The 16,980-nt window shown below is 44.3% G+C and overlaps 1 protein-coding gene across 4 annotated transcripts in view; it reads left to right on the top strand.

The window, feature by feature from the left end:
- Positions 1 to 16,980, top strand: part of BAHCC1 (BAH domain and coiled-coil containing 1) — a 148,498-nt gene that overhangs the window by 76,236 nt on the left and 55,282 nt on the right. For all 4 annotated transcript variants that reach the window (XM_056549712.1, XM_056549711.1, XM_056549713.1 and 1 more), the window contains one exon: positions 7,433 to 7,615. In XM_056549712.1, the coding sequence (XP_056405687.1) occupies positions 7,433 to 7,615 (183 nt within the window). The remainder of the gene's footprint in view (positions 1 to 7,432; positions 7,616 to 16,980) is intronic.

Genomic DNA, 16,980 nt, shown 5'->3' with positions numbered 1-16,980 from the left:
TTGGCCATCGATATTTGCTATTTTTTTGGCAAATATTTGACCAGCCAGCAGATATCTGATGTTTTAGATTTGCTGAACTTGGCAACGAGTCCACATCCAGAATGCTTTGTCCTCGAATAAGAGTCTACTGAAAAGTGTGGTTGCCTGGTTTTCTAGATTGTTGAGGTGGGTCAGGTATCTCTATGCTTTATATGGGACCCATCAAAAGTGAACAATGCCAACCTACTAGAACTATTATATCAGGGAAAGCCCATTGACCTTTGTAAACACTCAGTATGAAAAAGAAAATAAATCTCTTCCATATCGGGATATCTCCATACATTGATCACCATTTTTCCCTGGAGTAATCCGCCAGTGGTCCGAAGAAGGGCAGATGACTTACCAACTACCTGCCACGACACTTTCCTTAGTTTACCAGTCCATATAATCCAAAACCTATATTTTTGTGTTCCTGTTGCTCCTACATTTAGTTCATGTGACTATGCGACAATCAATTATCCTTTATCTTCCTTAGGACCCTGAATGAGATATCTGCTTTGTACAGATATTGGGGGTAATAATTTCTGTTGAATGTCACGATCCCGGCTGGCAGGAGGTGGATCCTCTGTGCCAGAGAGGGATTGGCGTGGACCGTGCTAGTGGACCGGTTCTAAGTCACTACTGGTTTTCACCAGAGCCCGCCGCAAAGCGGGATGGTCTTGCTGCGGCGGTAGTGACACGGTCGTATCCACTAGCAACGGCTCAACCTCTCTGGCTGCTGAAGATAGGCGCGGTACAAGGGAGTAGACAGAAGCAAGGTCGGACGTAGCAGAAGGTCGGGGCAGGCAGCAAGGATCGTAGTCAGGGGCAACGGCAGGAGGTCTGGAACACAGGCTAGGAACACACAAGGAAACGCTTTCACTGGCACAATGGCAACAAGATCCGGCAAGGGAGTGCAGGGGAAGTGAGGTATAAGTAGGGAGTGCACAGGTGGAAACTAATTAAGCTAATTGGGAAGATTGGGCCAGGCACCAACATTGGTGCACTGGCCCTTTAAATTGCAGAGACCCGGCGCGCGCGCGCCCTAGGGTGCGGGGCCGTGCGCGCCGGGACAGGACCGACGGAGAGAGAGTCAGGTACGGGGACCGGGGTGCGCATCGCGAGCGGGCGCCACCCGCATCGCAAATCGCATCCCGGCTGGAGGCGGTACCGCAGCGCACCCGGTCAGTGGATCTGACCGGGGCGCTGCAGCAACGAGGATGAGGCGAGCGCTCCGGGGAGGAACGGGGACCCGGAGCGCTCGACGTAACAGTACCCCCCCCCCTTGGGTCTCCCCCTCTTCTTGGGGCCAAAGGCACAGTCCAAACTTTCATTGTTAACACAATTGATGTAGAGGGGTCTGGCGAGACTGGTCACAGGGATGTTGAACCTGTTGATAAGAGAGGCCAAAAAAAAATTTTCTGCAGATCCGGAATCCAAAAAGGCCATAGTAGAGAAGGAGAAGGTAGAGGCAGATATCCGCACAGGCACAGTAAGGCGTGGAGAAGCAGAGTTGACATCAAGAACTGTGTCACCTTTGTGCGGAGTCAGCGTACGTCTTTCCAGGCGGGGAGGACGGATAGGACAATCCTTCAGGAAGTGTTCGGTACCGGCATAGTACAGGCAAAGATTCTCCATGCGGCGTCGTGTCCTCTCTTGAGGTGTCAAGCGAGACCGGTCAACTTGCATAGCCTCCACGGCGGGAGGCCCAGGAACGGATTGCAGAGGACCAGAGGAGAGAGGAGCCGGGGAGAAAAAACGCCTCGTGCGAACAAAGTCCATATCCAGGCGAAGCTCCAGACGCCATCCGGAAGAACGCATGTCAATGCGAGTGGCAAGATGAATGAGTTCATGCAGGTTAGCAGGAGTTTCTCGTGCGGCCAGAACATCTTTAATGTTGCTGGATAGGCCTTTTTTAAAGGTCGCGCAGAGAATCTCACTATTCCAGGACAACTCGGAAGCAAGAGCACGGAACTGAATGGCGTACTCGCCAACGGAAGAAACACCCTGGACCAGGTTCAGCAGGGCAGTCTTGGCAGAAGAGGCTCGGGCAGGCTCCTCGAAGACACCACGGACCTCAGCGAAGTAGGACTGGACTGTGGCTGTGGCAGGATCATTGCGGACCCCATCAAATTTGTCCGGCAGGGACAAGCAGGGGTTAGGAGCGGCCGGTTGCTGCGGAGGAGTTGCAGGAGCCGGCGGAGGAGATGGTTGTTGCAGCTGTAGCTGTGACTGAATTTGCTGTATCTGTGACTGAAGATGCAGTGTCACAGAGGTCAAGTATGCCAGCTGTTGATTTCGTTGGGCGATCTTTAGGGCTTGCTGGGCGACCAGTGTAGGGAGGTCGGTGACAACTGGCAGAGGAACTTCAGCGGGATCCATGGCCGGATCTACTGTCACGATGCCGGCTGGCAGGTAGTGGATCCTCTGTGCCAGAGAGGGATGGCGAGGACCGCGCTAGTGGACCGGTTCTAAGCCACTACAGGTTTTCACCAGAGCCCGCCGCAAAGCGGGATGGTCTTGCTGCGGCGGTAGTGACCAGGTCGTATCCACTAGCAACGGCTCACCTCTCTGACTGCTGAGGATAGGCGCGGTACAAGGGAGTAGACAGAAGCAAGGTCGGACGTAGCAGAAGGTCGGGGCAGGCAGCAAGGATCGTAGTCAGGGGCAACGGCAGGAGGTCTGGAACACAGGCTAGGAACACACAAGGAAACGCTTTCACTGGCACAATGGCAACAAGATCCGGCAAGGGAGTGCAGGGGAAGTGAGGTATAAGTAGGGAGTGCACAGGTGGAAACTAATTAAGCTAATTGGGAAGATTGGGCCAGGCACCAACATTGGTGCACTGGCCCTTTAAATTGCAGAGACCCGGCGCGCGCGCGCCCTAGGGTGCGGGGCCGTGCGCGCCGGGACAGGACCGACGGAGAGCGAGTCAGGTACGGGGACCGGGGTGCGCATCGCGAGCGGGCGCCACCCGCATCGCAAATCGCATCCCGGCTGGAGGCGGTACCGCAGCGCACCCGGTCAGTGGATCTGACCGGGGCGCTGCAGCAACGAGGATGAGGCGAGCGCTCCGGGGAGGAACGGGGACCCGGAGCGCTCGGCGTAACACTGAACTTATCAGTCAATCGGGACTTGAGAAATCTCTTTGGCAAGATTTTGGTTTCCTGGGGCACCAGTTTCCCAGGTGCAATTGATATCTCTACACCCCTTATACCTGTTCTCTTGGATATGGCCAATATTGGATTGTCCCAGATTTCCTAAATCATGTGGAAATGGGAAATCTCTCTATAGACCGACTACTATAATAAGGGTAGAAGACCCAATTGAACACAGGATAGCTTTGCTAGGGTTAAGTAGGAAGAGAGACAACACTCCCCCTTTCCTATTGAAACCACACTTGGGACACTCATTTCCAAAGCATCTAGGAGGGAACGGTTTGGCAATGTGGGACGACCCCCTCTGACAATTCCCCTCCCATTACCAAAAGCCCAGACCTGTTTTCTATCAGAGGCAAATTACTCTGTGTGTTTTCATTTTTTTAAAAAATTTTTTTTGTGTGCTCCTACGTTTAGAAACACATACAGCGCAAAGGAAGGGAGGGTTACATTTTTTTTTTTGCAATAGTAGGCTGTGTATTGGATAACCCCTTTGCTGCCAAGAGCAGCCATAAAAGCAGTTAAATAATATGGGACACATCACATTGCAATGTTCCCATCTGGACACAGTAGGGTTACTGTATCCGTGTTTCCAGGACTGTTATCCCAGGAGAGATCCCCGCCATATGATCTCACAATAAAAGTTTTCTTTTTTACGATCCGTGTAACTGTTTCCCTTGCTATTTTCTCCTGTGAACGGCTGCTGTTGGGTTGGCAGGTCCTGTTTCTCCCTCTGCTTCCTCATCGTGAAGCTATTTATTGGACCCTTATGGGGTATGTGATAAAACTGTACAGGGCGATCATTATTACTACAGTCCCTACTAATCTTGAGGATCATGTTCTTCTGGGGTAAGTAAATGGGGACTGAGGGTCTCTTGGTGGGTTGTCAATTTTTTGATTGCAAGCTTCTGGCTATAGGCTACGATTCATATTTATAGGTGGGTTCTGCTCGGGAATATCATAGAGCTTGACCCCAATGGTCCGTTTTTCATGTGTGTCATCTGGTTAGTAATGACTGGTTATTTTCTGACTGATATCATAGACCTATGTTGTAGCGTTTAGTGATATGGGTTGAAAGTAGGGAAGTGATCTTTTTGTATGGAATTCATAGGTGCCAAAAAGTATCAATTTCTGTGCTAAGGATTACCCATCACTTTTACCAACTATCTGTGCCCCCATGCCTTTATGGTCCCTCACCTTTGTGAGTTGGTCTAACGCCATGACTTAAGGGATGCGATCTATAGGCATCTGCAAAAATGACTGACTCTCCTGCCATGCCAATGCCGTCTTCTAGAACACAACGTATAGACTCATGTGCCGTTTTAGGTTTGAGTCCTTTAGATCCGCTGCAGCTGACCAGCAGTGAATGGAAATCCCCTGTCAAGTACCGTGGGTGTGAGTCAGGGTGTGGTTTAGGATGTGGCTCTTGCTCTGCCTTTTCCTCTACTTTTGTTGGGAACATTTTTGGAAGGGCAGGCAAGCCGATACTTTGAGAATATTGTACACTGCTCCCTTAAGTCAGAGTTGAACACGGTCCATCTCTTCTTCTAACAGCTGTGTGCGAACTGGCACCGTGCGCATACAACTGGGAACAATATGACAAGAATTTAAAAATAGGGCTCGGAAGAACTGGCTCGGGTTCATGCTAAAGTTGTTCTTTTGGGTTTTACTGTTCACAGGAATAAGGGTGGGAATGTGGTGCAAGCTTTTTGTTCATGGCCATAGAACATCTGGGTTTTGCTTAAGTTCCTCAGGGTGGCACTCCTACGGACTGGCGTAATAGCTTGGCAACCAATGACTTTTCAGCTGATACGGAACTACCAGTCCTATCATACTTGCAGGTTGAGCATGCTGGATCATGTGGTTCCAAAGTCCATCGGTTGCTTAAGCTTAGCCTTAAGTGAGGGAGGTCTTGGCTGAGGGCTATGTATGTGTATGAGGCGTAATCTGGAAAGACACTTCTGACATCTTGCTGGGAATCTCACATCTGGAAATCACTCCCTGTCAGGTGACTGAAGCAGCTGGGGGAAGATGGGAAGGGGGGAGAGTCATATGAGGCTTGGTAGAAGATGTGAGATTTTAACAGTGCCCTGAAGGCTGGGAGGGAAGGGAATTGATCATCCAATGATACAGTACACACCCTGTACACTTCTCGCCTGTTGCACATGGCTTCCATTAATTACTCTGTTTCTTCTTCCAACTTCTGGATTACGCTTTGGTTATGAGTTTTTATTTCTTCTTCTTCCCCTTTAATTTTAATCCCATAACAGTAAAAATGTTAACTCAATAAAGTTCTTAAGAATCCATGTGGGCTGCGTGCACAGTGTAAGGTCAAGTTGTAGCTACATTGCAGAACGAACTGTGGTTTAGTTATGCGAGGGAGTGGATGGGTTGGAGTCCCAACAGGAACCCAGTGCCCAAATAGATCTCATGAGTCCTGATACAGAATCCGTCCTCATATTTTGGCCCACATGCTGTAGTTCGTAGTTATCCAAGATGCAAATGAAAAAGCTGAACATTCCAGCATACAGCTCTTTCTTCATCTGACCATGAAGTGAACTGTGGATATTGTAATTGAGAATTGGGTCAACCAAGAAGGTCACCTCCCCCAGACTTTCTCTTCCTTCATTTTATGGGTTGAGAATTACTCATCTCCGGCAAAACATGGAGATTAGTTGGAAGTGGGTTCTCAGGATCTCGAAGGAATTTACTTACAGATAAAATGGTGAAAATACGTGTTCCTGAGCCTAGAATCAAATCTCCATAGGGTAAATCTTCAGTTGATTAGTGAAACTGGTCTTGATTACCATCATTGAATCCTGATGTTTTCCATGGGAGATTGTGATCTTTTCCTCAATCTTGTTCCTCCTGTAGGGAACAATCCCCTTATGGTCAGTTTTGCTGCACTGTTGTAGACTGATTTCTTATGGAAAGTCCCTAAAAGTTTTTATACAATGAAACCTAAGTGTAGTAGTCCTCTCAAATAGAAGGCCATTTTTCACACGAGATGGGTCTAGAATGGGGTCACACGAGATGGGTCTTTAGCATACCGCCACCCACTGCGGCTGTAGAATGGGCCTGGATTATGCAGCTGACCAAGAATTCCATTGGACAACGATAACTACTATTATCTATTTTTTTATTTATGCAAACTATTTTATAAATTGAAGTTGTGTTTTCTTGGGTACAAAAAGTTTTCAATACCCAACTTTATTAGCGTCGCATAGACATTTTGCATTGCAAATTGAGAATAAATCACACCCCAACATATTCTATACACCCTAAACAACAATCAGTTGGGTTTGCAGAAAATGGGTACCCAGCACACGCACACTGTTCTCCAGCCATCAATGTTTTAAGCTTTCTTAGAAGGGGAGCGAATTATTTGGTGCATATGAGGCCCAAAATTATTAACCTTTAAGCCTTAATAATAAAAATGATATAGTACTTGCAAAAAGTGACAAAATAATATCCAAAACCTGAAACATGCAATATGCCTACAAAAGTGAGAAATAACAGAACAACCTGAACACTCACAATGTGTAGAGTTTCTTCTGATTTTTTTCATGGTAGGAGGAACCATCGGACCTCAACTGTGTGAATACATTTTTTATTTATTTTTATTAATAATAATCAAAATAAAAATATAATATGAAATATAATAAGAATAATATAATATGAAACAAAATAAAAATAATTTAATGACTAACAAAGAATAAATTATAATTCTTAAGTAATTGATTAATTAATTACTATGCATGTCCTAGTTTATACCCTTATTTCCTGGCCCTAGTTTCTATAGCTGTTCACTGGGCAAATGTGGTGCTGAATGGACAGTAAGGTCATAAGGGGGATGAAGACTTAATATTGTCCTTTCATTCATTCTTATGATTCACCTGGAGACTTCCATTTTGCCTCTTTTTGAGGTTACGCTCCTCCGCTTGATACATTTGGTCTTCAAACTGTGAACCTTTGGATGTTTCAAAACTACAACTCTTAGCATGCCCGGACAGCCAGCTAAGAGTTGTAGTTTTGCAACTTCCAGAGGTCCAAAGTTTGCAGACCACTGACCGAAGTGTTAGCTGCCATGGTCCAGAACACCCAGACCTGCAGTAAATATTCCTGACAACATCACCTTCTACGAACTTATCCATGCTTATCCATAGACCGCTTTCATTTGGCCATTTTTGCCATCTTGTAGGACGCTCATAGCCGTAGACGAGTAATATAACACTGCATTCCTCTTTGTCTTTCAGCTAGCACCGGTTTGATGGCGAACTCTTCCCCTTCTTTCATGGGCAGTTTTCTGAGTAGTAGCCTGGGCTCTGCAGCAGCATCGGCACACCCAGCAGGAGCATCCTCATCTCCATCAGAAACCACATACAGGGGACCCCACGGGGCCGGGGCCTCCCAGATATGGTTCTCTCACTCCCATGAAGGTCAGTACTTCTGTGTTTATTGTATAATAAAATGATGATATTTTCATGTTCGGTGGTTGGGTTATGTTGGGGGTTTGGAGTATAAAAGAATTGTATTATGGTCATGTTCAAGGTTCTATGTATAGGGTATAATAGAACTGTAATATGGCCGTGTTCAGTGGTCGGATTATATTGGTGGTGGTTCTATGAACGGCACCCCTTGTCCAATTGTGATCTTGCGTGAGATATTTTATGTCCACCATATATTCATGGTGGCCATATTCTATGAGAAGAACACCCCCATGAGAGACCTTTCGATGCAATTTTGGGTGATTTTATGCTCAAGTGAGGTGTTTTAGTTCTTTATGTATAGAATAGAATTGCATTATGGCCATGTCCAGTGTTTGGATTACATTGTTCAGTTGTTGTTCAGTTTTATACAATACTAATAATATACTTTTTTAGTCATGTTGTAGTGTTCTGTGTATACAGTTTAATAGAATTGTATTCTGGTCATAGTGGTCTATGTATCTATTGTATAATGATCATGTTGACTATAGGGTATATTGACCATCTGGTCTAAGTCTTGAGAATGAGACGTTTGTAGGTATACAATATGGTTGTGGGACCTGGCCTTGGTTCTCCACCTCACTTTACCTCCACCACCAGCCATTATACATACCCCCCAAAAAGAGACCCTGTAGCTGTCTCAGGTTCTATCATCATCTTGTCTCTTCTCACCTCTTCTGTATGAAATTTCTACTACAACCCTGTTTAAACTTCACTCCACTGCCCTCATCTCCTCTTCATCAGAACCTGCTTAGCTACATTGTCTACAGACTTGTGAAAACAGGAGCTTCATGTCATCCGCATCCCGAGAGCTTAGGCTAGATAACCCTTGCCCTATTGAGAGCATGACTGGGACAACTGAGCCCCCATTATTGCATTTATCATTACGCTTTTAAGCTGTTCCTTTGCTGAAAAGCAGCTTAACATTGTGGTGCCCAGAACTTGAGGAATTGGTTGGTGTGCACATCTGTGAGCCCAAGTGTAGGGGGACATCAGTGGTGTAAAGTTTATAAGCTTCACCTCTGACCAATGGAGTTGGTTTTTGTTGTAAAGCCATAGTATCCATATCCAGGACTGCCATCAAAAAATTCTGGCCCTTTTTTATGCTTAATTTGACTCAGGCCCCTGAAGGCATTACTGCCCTGATGGCGGCCCTTTCTATATCCATTGACGTATCAAGAACACACTCTCCCAAATATTCAAAAGGTTATATGTTGCATAATAAAAGAATATACTATTCTATGAATTAAAACCTGCAAGTTCATGCATGCATGGGGGAAGGAGGGGTCATTGAGCAGGTTTTTCGGCCTCAAAATAATCCTGTGATGAGCTTATGGCCGATTTGGCCCTTGAGCCATAACCGCTTTTTTTAAGTTGTCATACCATGTAATAGATCACCCATTAGGCAATGCCCTCATCCATAATGGGCTTAAGATTCTTGTTTTGAATTCAATAGTCACCGAACAGGTGACTCCCCTGCTTGACAATGGAGAAAAACATGAAGACCAGCTATGTTGCTAGCCCTTGGGCGCATAGATTATTTGCATCTATACCTTTCAGCCTTGTGGGACAAGCTCATCTTGATTCATGCCTTGAGTGAATGAAGCACCCCTTAGGGACTGTCCTTGGAGATGGATCTTTTTGTCATGAAGATGTTGATAGTCTGTTTTGGATGAATGTGTATTAAGACAAACTGTCTTAGCCGCAAGGTTCCTAGGGTGGAGCAGCCTATATGTTCACCTGTTTTAAAGATTTGTCATTGTGTTCATAGTGTTGGGAGATAATTTTACGTTGCTATGCAGACCTAAAGGTTGGAGAACGACTTGGGCTGATATCTATTGTAACTTCTCTCCCACATTGGTCGATAAATTATGGCAAAAGCGGCTGGTTGACTCTACAATGGTGGACCAAAAGCTATGTCGAAGGAGGAACAAGAGGAACCTGATGTTTAAAAGGTGTCCTTGTTTGACCTCTTGTAGAGTAGCAATTCATTCATTTGTTTATGCTCAATTTCTAAGGGTGGTCATACATTCTGTATCATTTCACCTTCAAGCAGACCCCCTGAGAACTCCAGAATGGCGCCCTGAATCTTTGTTATGAATGAAGCAGTGTCATGCATACGTGCCGCCACTCCATGCATTGTCTATGGAGCTGTGCCAAAGATGGGCCAAGTATGATACTTGGCTACCTTTTGGCAGTTCCCATAAAGAATAAATGGAGCAGTGGCGTGCGTGCGTGACTTGCTTCTCCATTCATAATGAAGAATCGGATCCCTGTCCTGAAGATCACAGGTGTCCTAGAAGTCAGCCTGACACTTATTTCCTATCCTGTGGATAGGGGATAAGTAAACTTGACTCTAAATGCCCCTTTAAGTCTCCGTGTGTTGACTTGTTGTTCTATGTATGGTTGGTCTACCATGCATCAAGGTGTATTACCACTGCTCTAGATTTGGCACAAAGGGCCACATCAGAATTTGGAGACAGTTTCTCGTTTCACATATAGGAGGAATCACATGGTGTACATGTCTGGGCAATAGAAACTTTTTGTAGATCCCAACTTTATAGTCCATGGACTGGATGCCTGTTAATAGTCCAGGTTGAACTTCCCGTTTTCTGCTTTTTGTTTTTATGGATTGTTTTGATTTTGGTTGTCATTGTGTAGCATCTACTTGTGTTTTGACCCCCTGGCGCATTGTGCTTGCCTCTTGTATCAGTCTTTTACTCATTCCCTTTTGTATGTTTCCTTGCACTGGTTGTTCTCTCTTCCTCACTTTTGTATATGAAGCCTGAAGAAGGGAGGGGAAGTTTGGATGGGGAGGGGGTGGGGGGGGGGGGGGGTGTAGTTCTGATGTGGAACAAGCCAGCTGGCATCTTTTCAGACTAGCAGCCGGGCATGATGCCAGGGCCCATAGCCAATACCACCTCCCGCTCTCACTTTCTTTAACTCTGCGTGTTTCTGTCTCTCTGTGACTGAACTAATTTGGGAGGAATCGGGGTGTGGCGAGAAGATGGCCTTGCCCTTAACCATGTGATTGCCATTTCTTACATGTAATATTGTTCCAAGCCTGGTATTGACTCTGTTGGTTATGAAAGGGTTAATACTATATAATGGTGTGTGTGGGTGGGGGGGGGGGGGGGGGGCTGGATGGACTTGATGTGTTTTCAGTTTCAAGCTCAAGGACTTTTAGTGTTTGAAGACATAACATCACTCATTCTTCACTATGGTCAAGTAATTCTATTGGTGCCACAAGTAAAAAATCTACAGAAGACTGGGCCAGTCTGCGGCTTCCGAGTTGTTGTGGAACTACAAGATTCAGCACGCTGTTCCAGAGCAAGCATGAAATGTTTGTCTGGTCTTAATTTAGTCTGAAGACCGCAAGCACTAGACGAAATTCTGTTGAAAGCAAACATTAAAGAACCTAAAATACATGGGGGCTGGAGAATCAATCTCTGTGTGACGGAAAACTGGCGCAAATATGTAATTTGAGGATAAATGTGGCACAGACTTCGAGCTGCAGAGTCTGCCCAAAAATTTAACCAATCCAGTACTTCAGAAACTATTTTTTTCTCTTTTATGTAACATTTTAGCCGATTTAGTATTTGTCGATAAAAATGTCATATACTGTGGATGGAGAAAGTATTATAAGGCTGCATTCACACTACTTTTCCCTCGCCGTAGGGAGGGAACGTGTGAATGCAGCCTAAGCTAAAGCAGCTTGATTGAGTGTATACAGTTCTATATAAACCAGATAAAGGTCTAGCTAAAAAAAAATTTAAAGGGGTACTCCAGGGAAATTTTTTTTTTTTAATTTATTTATTTTTATAAATCAACTGGTGCCAGAAAGTTTAACAGATTTTCAAATGACTTCTCTTTAAAAATCTTAATCCTTCCAGTACTTTTTAGCAGCTGTATACTACAGAGGAAGTTCTTTTTCTTCTTGAATTTCTTTTGTCTTGTCCACATTGCTCTCTGCTGACACCTCTGTCCATGACAGGAACTGTCCAGAGAAGGAGAGGTTTGCTATGGGGGATTTGCTCCTGCTCTGGACAGTTCCTGACATGGACAGAGGTGTCAGCAGAGAGCACTGTGGTCAGACAGAAAAGATTTTCAAAGAGAAAAGAACTTCCTCTGTAGTATGCAGCAGCTGAAAAGTACTGGAAGGATTAAGATTTTTAAATAGAAGTAATTTACAAATCTGTTTTTAACTTTCTGGCATCGGTTGATTTATAAAAGAATATTTTCCTTTTTATAAATCGGATTTAAATCCTTTTATTTTAAAGAGTACCCCTTTAAATACAATTGGGAAGCAACCTAAAATGGTGTGTGCCAGAAACCAATTTCTTTTGCGTCTTTTGGTCTAGTTTTTGTCTGGCTTTTGGGTTTGGTCTAGTTTTTGTATAAAGATTTAGTGAAAAGTTTAAATTGTTAGTTCCCGGATGGTCTAAAGCAGTGGTCTTCAACCTGCGGACCTCCAGATGTTGCAAAACTAAAACTCCCAGCATGCCCGGACAGCCAACGGCATGCTGGGAGTTGTAGTTTTGCAACATCTGGAGGTACGCAAGTTGGAGACCACTGGTCTAAAGCAATGAAGGGGTCAATAGTAAAGTGAAGTTATTCATCGGAGATGGGAACATTGGGCTACTGCCTAGTTTGTCACTCCCAAAAATCAACCCTGGCCTAGACTCCCTCATGTTAAAATAAGTTGCAAAATATCACAATTGGCACCATTTTTGGTATACTTTTTACACACTCTGTAGAGTTCATATACGTGTATATCTCTGCCCTTAGTAGGTAGGCAGATACCAACTTACATGATACTTAGGAGCCCAGATGCCAATGGTTGTCCCAAATGTTTGGTGCCAACTTAAAGGGGTACTCCCGTGGAATTATTATTATTATTATTATTTTTTTAAATCAACTGCTGCCAGAAAGTTAACCAGATTTATAAATCCCTTCTATTAAAAAATCTTAATCCTTCCAGTATTTTTTAGGGGCTGTATACTAAAGAGAAATCCAAAAAAGAAATGCATTTCCTCTGATGTCATGACCACAGTGCTCTCTGCTGACCTCTGCTGTCCATTTTAGGAACTGTCCAGAGCAGCATATGTTTGCTATGGGGATTTCCTCCTACTCTGGACAGTTCTAAAAATGGACAGAGATGTCGGCAGGGGGCACTGTGGTCATGACATCAGAGGAAATGCATTTCTTTTTTGGATTTCTCTTTAGCATACAGCCCCTAAAAAGTACTGGAAGGATTAAGTTGTTTTTTTTTTTATAGAAGTGATTTACAAATCTGTTTACTCTTCTGGCACCAGTTGACTTAAAAATAATAAAGTTTTTTCCATGGGAGTACCCCTTTAAGTTTAGGTCATTTCTGAGTTAACAACAAGTCTGCTCTCCCTGGTACCTGTGCTGTATACACTGGCACTGGTGTTCTGTGCCCATGTCTGACCGTTGCCTCATAACCTGCCCAGTCATGGAGAACATAACGTTTTATTTGGTAAGGTTGAGTGATTTTGTTTTTGGGCTTCGTATCCTGAAGCGGTTCCCTACTCCCACATATTTCACACACCCTTCCCCAGCTCACAGAGCAATAGAACAGCACTAACATCTGCTGCTTATCCCATCTCAGCAAGAGCTTCCTGCGCCCGGCCTTCCTCGCCACCAAGGGCTGCACAAGATTGGCAGAGATTTACTTTTTTTCCTTTCTTTTTAACCCCATATAGTTCTTATGTCAGCTGTATGATTAGAGGGGTGATGTTAAAAAGCCTCTCTCCCCAATCTCCTATGCACACGCCAGATTAGTGTTGCGCATAAACAGTGTGGCTGTTAGTCTGCGCCACCAGCGTCTTCCACTGCTTTCCAGGACTTTTTCGGGGGAAACTTTAATATGTGGCACATATGAGTTCATAGGGGGATATTTATCAAAACCTGTTCAGAGGAACAGTTGCTGAGTTGCCCATAGCAACCAATCAGATCGCTTCTTTCATTTTTCAGAGGCCTTTTCAAAAATGAAAGCAGCGATCTGATTGGTTGCTATGGGCAATGGGGCAACTTTAACTCTGCACAGGTTTTGCTTAATCTCCCCCATAGTGAAATATATTCCGTGGAAGATGTGAAGAAGAAGAGGGCACTCACCCAATATCTGATGAATCAAGTAGATTTATTCATGGCAAACAGTGCAGCGTGTAAGACAAGGACAGGACGGACAGGTTCAGCAGGTGAACACAGGCAATAGTACCATTTCACGCCGGAACGCTTCAACTGGCCAAAATTCCCCCATAGTGAATGTACAGTGAGGCTTTATTAACATTTAGATGGATGGCATCATACTAAGCCGACGCTTTAAGAATGTATGGGCTGCCATATTGGTAATGCGTTTCGGATGGCAAAATCCACCATATGTGTCCTAAATATTCTCTATTGGGAGTAACCCTTTATGCCTGCTGGTCACATCAAGAAGCAGATGGAATAGGAGGACTGCACTTAGCTGTGTCTCCATTCGTTGAAGCTAAGCACAATGGGGGAGATTTATCAAAAGGAAAAGTTGCTGAGTTGCCCATAGCAACCAATCAGATTGCTTCTTTCATTTTTGAAAAGGCCTCTGAAAAATTAATTTAGCCATCTGATTGGTGGAGATTTATCAAAACCTGTAAAAGTTGCCGAGTTGCCCATAGCAACCAATGTCCTTCCGGAGAGGCTGCTGCCAGTTGCGGAGTCTCCACCCATGAGGTTTTTCTTCTATCCTGTAGGTACGCTATATAAGTCTAAGGTAAGAAGATCCCTTTAACTAGAAAGGGGAAATGTTGTCATATGCAGAATGAGTGATCTATAGATAGATCTGTTCTGCATCTTCTGGTGAGTGTGTCGACCCAGCTTGCAAGCCACGCCCCTTCCACAAGCCCGCATTCCTCCCTCTAGCCACGACCCTTTAATTTGCAGTCCTTTTTTTTGTTACGGCTTAAGGTCGAAAATACCATTTTCGCCCAATGCACCCACATCACAGGCCCTTCAACCACAATCTCTTTATCCCAGCTCAGCCCCAACTTACTCCGCTTCTCTGGGTGAATGTGTCGGTCCGGCTTGCACCCACGCCCCCTTCTATTTTTGGCCTACTGAGCAATGTCGGGTACTCTGCTAGTAAAAAAAAAAAAAAAAAAAAAAAAGAATATATGTAGGTTAATTCCTTTATCACTCCAGCACGACATGGGTTAATAGGTTACTAAACGCAACAGATGCAAGGAGGATTGGGTGTGTCTAAGCCAATGGGGAACAGAGAGCGGGCAGATGTTATTGAGCGTACAGATGTTATTGACATGCAGCCTGTTCTCTCCGATAACTAATCCGGGGTTCGGTCATCTGCGACAGAGTTTGGTATTGGCCTTCGTCAAAAGTGCGTAGGACATGTAATACTGATGGGTGGATTGGGAGAATGGATTCCTCATTCAAACTATATAAAACTAAATAAATATTAGAATAATATACTTATAAATAATAGAATAAATAAATGATACAATATAAATAAATAAATGAAAATAATAAAAAAAAAAATGCGTGTAATTTTAGATCATACAATTTAATGTCCTCAATGTTTCAAAAAATATAATATTTAATAGAACAAAATAAAATGAAATAAAATATGTAATACAATTTGGAAAATATATAAAAATAAAATAATTTTTTTTATTTTTTTTTTTTTGTTTAGTTTTTTTCTCTTTTGACCTAAACCCAGGCCGTGCGCTCTTTGGCAGCTAAGGTGTCCAAGAGACATAGTAAGCGTGTGCCAACTCTCTGTACGACTTCCCAGTCACCTGGTATGTATATTTATAAACCAAGACTGCTTAAGCGGCACTCCACCCCCCTCCCTCCTCCTACTCCTCTTGGGATCTCCTGTAGGGTTGGGTGTCAAGGAAATACCTGGCGTTACCTTTAATGTAGCTGCCAAAACAGCCGGCAGTTTCAAGAGCTTGCTTTGTATTCTTCATCCATAACTGTGCCGCATTAGTTGTAGAACATCCTTGCATAATTTCTTTCTGTTAACAGTCTCCCTGCTGGATAAAATAAAAAATTAAAAAAAAATAAATAAATAAAAAAATAAAAAATAATGAATAAAAGAAGAATAGAAATTCCTTTCTATCTGTGAGTGTTGAGTACAGTTAGGACAGTTGTGGGTAAACTGTTCCTTTCCAGCTGTTAAACTACAACCGTCGGGGGGTGCAGTGTTGTACAACAGTTATGCAACCGCAGGTTAGGGGGGGGGGCACACATGCAAGTCAACCAAAGGAAGTGTTGAGGATTAGAATAAAGGGGTAGGGGGATGTGGGCTGTTTTTTTTTTTTTTTTTTTTTTTGTGCTATTTTTAAATGTATGCTCATTGTTGTCAAAACATTATAAAACACAAAAAGAGCTAATAATAAATTAGTAGAAAATATCTACCTTTATGAAAAATATTATTTTTAAAGGAATTTCTAAAAGATTTTTTTTAATTCATTTTTTTTATTTACCATATTTTTCGCCCTATAGGACGCACCGGCATATAAGACGCACCCAATTGTAAAGGTGCAAAATGTAGAAAAAACTGATTCTGAACCCAACAGTGATCTTCAACCTGCGGACCTCCCGATGTTGCAAAACTACAACTTCCAGCATGCCCGGACAGCCGTTGGCTGTCCGGGCATGCTGGGAGTTGTAGTTTTGCAACATCTGGAGGTCTGCAGGTTGAAGACCACTGGTATAGGAGGTAATACTCGCGTGTCCCCGCCATTCCAGACCCGTCACCGCTGCCCTGGATGTCGCTCCATCACTGTCCCCGACGCTCCGGACGTTGTCTTCCCCGGGATCCACGCTCTCCGTCGCCGTCATCACGTCGCTATGCACGTGACGACGTGATGACATCGAAGGAGAGCGCCGGCCATGCAGGGGATCCCGGCACGGAGCAGACACCGAGGAGGCAGGTTAAGGTCCCTCCCGGTGTCCTGTAAGCTGTTGGGAACGCCGCGATTTCAGCCGGGTTAGTGTCACATTTCCTTCAGACGCGGCGGTCAGCTTTGATTGCCACATCTGAAGGGTTAATACAGGGCATCACCGCGATCGGTGATGTCCTTTATTAGCCGCGGGTCCCGGCCGTTGATGGCCGCAGGGACCGCCGCGATAGGGTTTTTTTCGCCGTATAAGGCGCACCAACTTTTCCTTCCCCAGTTTTGGGGAAGAAAAAGTGCGTCTTACACGGCGAAAAATGCGGTAAATATTCTTTTACTTGGATTTCAGGATATAAAAATTTAAAAATGGCAAATAAAAGAAATCTAAATATATATTAG

Source organism: Hyla sarda, chromosome 13, assembly GCF_029499605.1.
Source record: "Hyla sarda isolate aHylSar1 chromosome 13, aHylSar1.hap1, whole genome shotgun sequence".
Classification (NCBI taxonomy): domain Eukaryota; kingdom Metazoa; phylum Chordata; class Amphibia; order Anura; family Hylidae; genus Hyla; species Hyla sarda.
This window is presented reverse-complemented; position numbering and strand designations above follow the sequence as displayed.